An 8,421-nucleotide genomic window follows, 5' to 3' on the forward strand; every position below is an offset into this window, starting at 1 on the left:
CATAAATGACCTGGTATAGTTCTCATCACTAGTGACACTGGTTTAAAACACAAGTAATTAGGGGCGCCTGGGTGGCTCAGTTGTTAAGCGTCTGCCTTCGGCTCAGGTCATGATCCCAGGGTCCTGGGATCGAGCCCCACATCGGGCTCCCTGCTCAGCGGGAAGCCTGCTTCTCCCTCTCCGTCTCCCCCTGCTTGTGTTCCCTCTCTTGCTGTGTCTCTCTCTGTCAAATAAATAAATAAAATCTTTAAAAAAAAAAAAAAAAACCACAAGTAATTAATGTTCAGTATGGAAAATAATTTTGCAAAAAAATTTCTGGAAATGTATTTTTTTAAGTTATTTAAATTCTAGTTACAGTGTAATATTAGTTTCAGGGGTACAAAGTAGTGATTCAGCATTTCCATACATCCCCCAGTGCTCATCACAGTAAGTGCAACTCCTTAATCCCATCACCTATATTACCCATCCCCCCCCCACCTCCATTCTGGTAACCATTTGTTCTCTATAGTTGAGAGTCTATTTCTTGGTTTGCCTCTCTTTTTTTTCCCCCTTTGCTCATTTGTTTTATTTCTTAAATTCCACATTTGAGTGAAATCATATGGTATTTGTCTTTCTCTGACTTACTTTGCTTAGCATAATACTCTCTAGCTCCATCCACGTTGCTGCAAATGCCAAGATTTCACTTTTTTTTTTTTTTTTTAAGATTTTATTTCTGGGCGCCTGGGTGGCTCAGTTGGTTAAGCGACTGCCTTCGGCTCAGGTCATGATCCTGGAGTCCCAGGAACAAGTCCCGCATCAGGGTCCCTGCTCAGCAGGGAGTCTGCTTCTCCTCTGACCCTCCCCCCTCTCATGTGCTCTCTCTCTCTCTCATTCTCGCTCTCAAATAAATAAAATCTTTTTTTTTTAAAGATTTAAAAAAAAAGATTTTATTTATTTCTTTGACAGAGAGAGAGACACAGGGAGAGAGGGAACACAAGCAGGGGGACTGGAAGTGGGAGAGGGAGAAGCAGGCTTCCCGCTGAGCCACCCAGGCACCCCGATTTCACTCTTTTTTTATGGCTGAGTAATATTCTGTGTGTGTGTGTGTGTGTGTGTGTGTGTGTACACACACATCTTTATCCACTCATCAATGGACACTTGGGCTGTTTCCATAATTTGGCTATTGTAGATAATGCTGCTATGAACACTGGGTGCATGTATCAATATGGAAAATAATTTTTAAATAATACAAAGATTTTTAAAAAAGAAGAGTACATGGAAATCATAGGTCAGACTTAAAAAAGCTGAGGTCTTTCATCTTCTTGATAGGCATAAAATAGTTCCTACTGGTAAGGACCTGCCTCTATGGAGGATGCTGACCTGAGAGATGCTGAGGCATTTGATTTGCTAATGGATCCAGCTGAGTGTAATTATGCCAAGAAAACAGCAATGAGCAAAAGACACACAAAGTCCAGGTGGAAAGCTGATTGGAGATCTTCAAATATAACAAAACTATCCACAAGGATTTCCATGGTAGCATTGTTATAATAGCAAAATGAAAAAAATTATGACTGTCCATCAATATAAAACTGGTTAAATTATGTATGCTTATAAATGTGTATGGAATTATACATGGAATTCTCTGCAGCTATTAAAAAGAATGATTTAGGGGTGCCTAGCTGCCCTCAGCTCCAGTCATGAAGCTGGGGTCCTGGGATTGAGCCCCACGTGGCATCTCCCTCTCCCTCTGCTCCTACCCCCAAACTTGTGCCCTCTCTCTCAAATGAATAAATCTTAAAAATAAAAAAAGGGGGGGGCACCTGGGTGGCTCAGTCGTTCGTTAAGCGTCTGCCTTCAGCTCGGGTCATGATCCCAGCTCCTGGGACCGAGCCCTGCATCGGGCTCCCAGCTGTGCGGGAAGCCTGCTTCTCCCTCTCCCACTCCCCCTGCTTGTGTTCCCTCTCTTGCTGTGTCTCTCTCTGTCAAATTAAAAAAAAAAAAATCTTTAAAAAATTAAAATTAAAATTAAAATTAAAAAAAGAGAAATATGGAGGGGCGCCTGGGTGGCTCAGTCTTTAAGTCTGCCTTCGGCTTAGGTCATGATCCCAGAGTCCTGGGATCGGGTCCCACATTGGGCTCCTTGCTCAGCGGAGTCTGCTTCTCCCTCTCCCACTTCCCCGCTTCTGTTCCCTCTCTCACCATGTCTCTGTCAAATAAATAAAATCTTAAAAAAAGACTCAATCTCAAAATGCTTAAAATTGGTTTGGAAAAACTAGTGACAAACACCAAGACACCAAAAGTTAAAGAAAATCCTTGATTTAGTTTACTCAAATTGCTCATGTGGTACTACACCCTATGGATGTAAAAAGATATCAGTAATATGAGGAACGTTGTGCCAAATTTTTAAAGAAAGACTAAGTGAATTCTATGAAAGGGCGGTTTCTTAAAATTCATCAAGTCTAACCTCCCACTCAATGTCAACATCTCTTTTAGAACACCCTTACCACTCATTCAGTTTCTGCTTAAAATGTCTTAAAAAAAAAAAAAAAATCCTCCTAAGTAGTCCATTACCTTTGTTAAGAACTCTAACGTTCTTCCTTACATTAAACTAAAATCGTTTCTTCTAATTTTTTTTTTTAAAGATTTTATTTATTTATTTGACAGAGAGATAGAGAGAGAGAGCAGGAACACAAGCAGGGGGAGTGGGAGAGGGAGAAGCAGGCTTCCCGCTGAGCAGGGAGCCCGATGTGGGGCTCGATCCCAGGACCCTGGGATCATGACCTGAGCCGAAGGCAGACGCGTAACGACTGAGCCACCCAGGCGCCCCTTTTAATTTTTTTTTTAATTTAAATTGGCGAACATATAGTACATCATTAGTTTCAGATGTAGAGTTTCTTATAATTTTCAATCACTGGTCAACTTGTCCCAGTTCTGGCCTCTGGAATGAAGTTTGTTTTGTTTTTTTAAGTAATCTCTACACCCAACTTGGGGCTCAAACTCACAACCCAGAGATCAAGAATCACATGCTCCACCGACTGAGCCAGCCAGGCACCCCTGTAATGAAGTTTTTTTTGTTTTTTTTTTTTAAGATTCTATTTATTCGACAGAGACACAGCGAGAGAGGGAACACAAGCTGGGGGAGTGGGAGAGGGAGAAGTAGGCTTCCCGCTTCTGTCTCTCTGTCAAATAAATAAATAAAATCTTTAAAAAAAAAAAAAGTGTAAAGGAGAAAAAGATCACTGAGGACAAGAACTCAGAAACTTTTCAACAAAAAAATTAAACTGTACTGAGAAAGGAAGAATACATTTTTTTTAAAGATTTTATTTATTTATTTATATCGGAGCCCGATGCAGGACTCGATCCCAGGACCCTGGGACCATGACCTGAGGCGAAGGCAGACGCCTAATGACTGAGCCACCCAGGCGCCCCAAGAATACATTTTTGATAAGCAGAAAATTCAAAAAGAATATTTCAAGGGGGTACAAATCCAGAACAGTGGTGCAGAGGCAGGAATGAGCAGAGTTAGTCCTACAGCTAAATATCTGTATAAGTATAGGAAAGAAAATAGGGCCAAAAAGGAGGGCTGGAGTCAGACTATTGAGAGACCTTAACCTGTAGGCAATAAGCCATAATTAAAGGGTTATATAAAGAAACTTTTTTTTTAAGATTTTTGAGAGAGAGCTTGCACACGAGTACGAGTGGGGGGAGGTCAGAGGGGGAAGCAGACTCCCCCCCACTGATCAGGGAGCCCAATGCAGGACTCGATCCCGGGACCCTAGGATCATCCCTAAGGAAGATGCTTAACCAACTGAGCCACCCAGGTGCCCCTCTTCTAGTGATTTCCAATGACTGTGCCTTTGGTAATTTTGTACTTCTCAGGAGAGATGTAGAGTTTCTTATAATTTTCAATCACTGATCAACTTGTCCCAGTTCTGTCCTCTGGAATGAAGTTTTGTTTTTTAAGTAATCTCTACACCCAACGAGGGGTGCCCAAAACTGACTTCTTTAGATCTCTGGGGATAATTAAATACCAGTTTGCTCATTTCTGCATCAGTTTCTACTACTGTTTGAACTTTGACTACAGGGAAAAAGTTTCTAATTCAATTCTACTCCAAGATGAACTGATATTGAGTTATACAATATCATTACACAGGCTTCTTTCATAACATGAACATTCCTAACTGCCCAAGTATAATGCAGGAATATCATTTTAGAAAGATTTTATTTTGATCTATTTCTGTAAATTTCCCCAGATTGGATACTTTGCCATTTAATATGAATACTTCTGTACGAGGTACCTGCTTGTTTCAGTAATTAATAATCTTCAGGATCTCCATTCAAAAGACAATGACCTGCTGGTCTCCAATCCCCCAGGTTCAAAAGAAGAGACATTCGACTAATATAATGTGAAAAGGGAAAGAGATTAGCTAAATAGCAGAATTTTTTTTTTAATATTTTATTTATTTATTTGAGAGAGAGAGAGACACAGCAAGAGAGGCAACACAAGCAGGGGGGATGGGAGAGGGAGAAGAGGCTTCCCGCGGAGCAGGGAGCTCGATGCGGAGCTCGATGCGGGGCTCGACCCCAGGACCCTGGGATCATGACCCGAGCCGAAGGCAGACGCTTAACGACTGAGCCACCCAGGCGCCCCTAAATAGCGGAATTTCTAGACAACGAAAGTTGCCCAATATTAGAACAACAGCAGCAGCTCCTTCTCTGAAGTTATTTAAATGCAATTAAATAGGAATTTCTGGTTTAAGAGAGTTGCTGCCTAAAGACTCTTTCATAAGAACTAGCACTGTAATACGGTATAGCAGTAGAGATTTAAACTGTCCAACGGACGTTGCAAAACCCAACCTCCCAAATCCTGCTACTCAACAGCAGGGATCTAAAGGAATAAATAGATTCCCAGCTGCTGAGAGAAAATGTCTTACTAAAAGCAAAGCAAAATTCTCATTAATGAAAAAATCAACCATGAAGAAAAAAAATTGTCTCGTAATCCCTGGAAATAGTCAAATCCATTTTGGGTTAGTGGAGATTTAACAAAACAGTGGAAGAGAAGGGAGCAAAATAGTTCCCTTTGCCAGCAGCTGGGGGAAACACCCATCTGAGAGATCACAAATAACAATGCTTCTAATCCACAGAGCCAAAAAAAACACGAACTCTATCCAGTGAAGGGTACCAGGAAAAGGCTTTTTTTTTTTAACAATTTTTTTTTTTTTTTTTTTTGACAGAGAGAGACACAGCGAGAGAAGGAACACAAGCAGGGGGAGTGGGAGAGAGAGAAGCAGACTTCCTGCAAAGCAAGGATCCCGATGCGGGGCTCAATCCCAGGACCCTGGGATCATGACCTGAGCCGAAGGAAGATGCTTAACGACTGAGCCACCCAGGCGCCCCCAGGAAAAGGCTCCTGCAGATAAATTCTCTCTCACCATCAAGCCACCTTATCCTACATCTTGTTGAAAACTGATATGATAGGCTGTAACTTAAATTTTCCAAGATCAAATTCAATGAGTAATCCAAACCCTGCTTTTTCTAATCAGATAATCTCTAAAATCACAGTCCTTGCATGCATTTATTCAAAGCCAGTATTGAGCTTCTGTGTCAGTCACCAAGAATACAAAAACCAGTAAGAAACAGTCTCTACCCTCATAGAGCTTAATCCATGCACCTTGCCTCATCTTAAACCCCAAAGCCCTTGCCTTAAAATATCTTCTTAGATGGGTCAAGTGTCCTCAGTGAAAAAGCAATAAAGGCCCTTTAGCCACTGTAATAGAAGATAATAAATATACATATAGGTCACAAGACTTATGTTCTGCTCCAAAAGGAGAGAAGACAACACACCTTCCCAAGTCGAATATTAGCATATCTTAGCCTACACTACAAAGAAGCAGGGAACGAGACAAGCAACAGAAGGTGCAAGCCAAGAAATATAATGGAAGAAGGGATGTGACAGCTGTACCACATCGCGTTCAAATAGCGATAAAAAGAACCTTCTACTAATCCGTCTGCAGTTTCACGGTGCAGGGAAAAGGAAGAAAAAGAAAGGGAGACGGCCCACTGTTGACACCAACTATTCGCGGTTTCTTAGCTAGTCCACTCTCACTAGAAAAGAGCCCCAGTCACTGTTTAATAGTATCTGGGCCTTCCAGCCAACAACTCTGTCACATGGCCACCGAAATGGAGAGGTTAACAGTCCCTCACAGGAGAGTGAGGAAAAACAAGGAAGAGTAGAAAGAACCTCTTTAAATGTTTATAACTGAGTTAACATAATCGCCCCCCGAGGCACTGACGGGAAGTGAAGTCTGGAAAAGGTGGTAACCCCAAGCCCACTGGAAACATGTGTAGACCCCTCGGCGACCCCCGCCCCTCTCCCCCCCGATTCCACACACTCACCGCGTACACAGAGCAGCGACATGGCCGAGGCACCGGCGAGCCTCCGCCGTACCCCAGCCGCGCCGCCGCACCCGGCCGCTCCCTCTTTCCTCTCAGCAGGTGCCGCGGCTGCTCCCGCTATCGGCCCCACAGGTCTGACGGCTCCTCATGGTCCCGGTGGCAGGCAGCGTCCCGCCGCTCCCTCGGACCCGCTTCAATTCTCACCGTCTGACTGGGCTCCCAATAGCTGTGAATACGGGCGGGCAGGCAGGAGACTGGGCGCGGCACGGCGGCGCCATCGCTGGGAGGCAGGAGCTACCGGGACTAACCCCTCCTTTCGCTCCACCGGGATCCCGGCGAGCGTCTGGAAGGAGCCAACCCGTGGCGCTCCGCCTCCCAGCCAATCAACTCCCGCCCAGTCCTTCGACCCCGCCTTCCATAAGCACGTAAGAGGCGGGGTTTCCTTCTCTTTCCTTACGTGCAAGAATGAAGGCAGCTCCGCCCACTAATAAATCTTGGAACAGAGAGGGAGGGGCTTTCCCTCACGGGTGTGAGGAGGTAACTGAAATCCTCTGCTCCTCCCACCGAAGAAGATTCTTTTCATTGAAGAATTTCCATCCGACTTCTTAGTCTATCTATTACGGCTGATGGAGCCTCTATCTGGAATAATTTTTTTTTTAAAGCTTTTATTTATTTATTTGAGAGAGAATGAGAGAGAGCACATGAGAGGGGGGAGGGTCAGAGGGAGAAGCAGACTCCCCGCCGAGCAGGGAGCCCGATGCGGGACTCGATCCAGGGACTCCAGGATCATGACCTGAGCCGAAGGCAGTCGTTTAACCAACTGAGCCACCCAGGCGCCCGATCTGGAATAATTTAACAAGATCGTACCACGAGGCAAGCATATTTTAATTAGCAACTACAGCAAAAAAAAGGAAAATAACTGAGTGAGCATACAGTAAAATGTTTGGAGACTTCAGTTCTTATCTAGACCTTTTTTTTCTTGTACGCCATTGTATCTCCAATGGCTATAGTGGTACCTGGTATATAGAAATTAGTCCGTAAATATTTACTGAATGAAGGATAGAGGGAAGATAGGTCTTTTAAGCTAGGACTTCTGGTAAGATGACAAATGAACATGTGAGGATGTGAAAAAGACCGGAGCAGAATACAGGAAGACAGAGTATAAAGTACAGGTCCAACACCCCTTCCACATCACAGTTCTAATTTAATTGGTGGGGGGGAAAGCTCAGGGATTCTATGTTTTAAAAGCTCCCCTGGAGGGGCGCCTGGGTGGCTCAGTCGTTGGGCGTCTGCCTTCGGATGGGGTCATGATCCCAGGGTCCTGGGATCAAGCCCCACATCGGGCTCCCTGCTCTGCGGGAAGCCTGCTTCTCCCTCTCCCACCCCACCCCCCCGCTTGTGTTCCCCCTCTCGCTGTCTCTCTCTGTCAAATAAATAAAATAAAATCTTTAATAAATAAATAAAAATTAAAAAATAAAAGCTCCCCAGGTGATTCTAATGTGATGCCAGGGCTGAGCACCATTAGAGGAGATGCTTTCCAAGGCCTCATTAGCCCAACTCAGATTTCAGCATTTGCAAGCTCTTGGCCCCATGGGATTCTGCCTGCCAGCCCGAGGGAGGGTCTGACAATCTAACAGGGTCTTTGCCCTCCAAAAGCAAACCTAGCTATCATATGATTTCTCTCACTGGAATAGTTGCTATGAGTGACACTCCAAATGCAATAGCAAGCAACAGCAAATGCAATGAAGAAGACTTGATCCTTCCAGCGTTCATCCAAATTTGGAGCAATACCCTGAGGAAGACTTTGACCAAGTCAACTGAGCCAGCCTAGTCAACAGAGATGCTGACCCTAAAAATAATGGGCATTCTCTGGACTGCTAGAGGTTGGGCTACCTAGTTATTTAGCCCAGCTGTCCTTTATAAAATTGAAGAGAGCATGAACTTTGAAGCCAATCAGATCCACCTGGTATATTATCTATTGTTGTGTAATAAATTACTCCAAAACTTAGTGTCTTAAAACAACATTTATTATCTCACAGTTTCTGT

At 43.9% G+C, this 8,421-nt stretch overlaps 1 protein-coding gene across 6 annotated transcripts in view; it reads right to left on the bottom strand.

Annotated features, from left to right (window-relative positions):
• UNC13B (unc-13 homolog B) overlaps window positions 1–6,723 on the bottom strand; it is a 217,069-nt gene extending 210,346 nt beyond the window's left edge. For all 6 annotated transcript variants that reach the window (XM_032396862.1, XM_032396860.1, XM_032396865.1 and 3 more), the window contains exon 1: window positions 6,376–6,723. In XM_032396862.1, the coding sequence (XP_032252753.1) occupies window positions 6,376–6,397 (22 nt within the window). In that variant the 5' untranslated portion in view covers window positions 6,398–6,723. The remainder of the gene's footprint in view (window positions 1–6,375) is intronic.
• Window positions 6,724–8,421: the final 1,698 nt, after the last annotated feature.

The sequence above is a fragment of the Phoca vitulina genome, unplaced genomic scaffold (genome assembly GCF_004348235.1).
Source record: "Phoca vitulina isolate PV1807 unplaced genomic scaffold, GSC_HSeal_1.0 scaffold94, whole genome shotgun sequence".
Taxonomy (NCBI): Eukaryota; Metazoa; Chordata; class Mammalia; order Carnivora; family Phocidae; genus Phoca; species Phoca vitulina.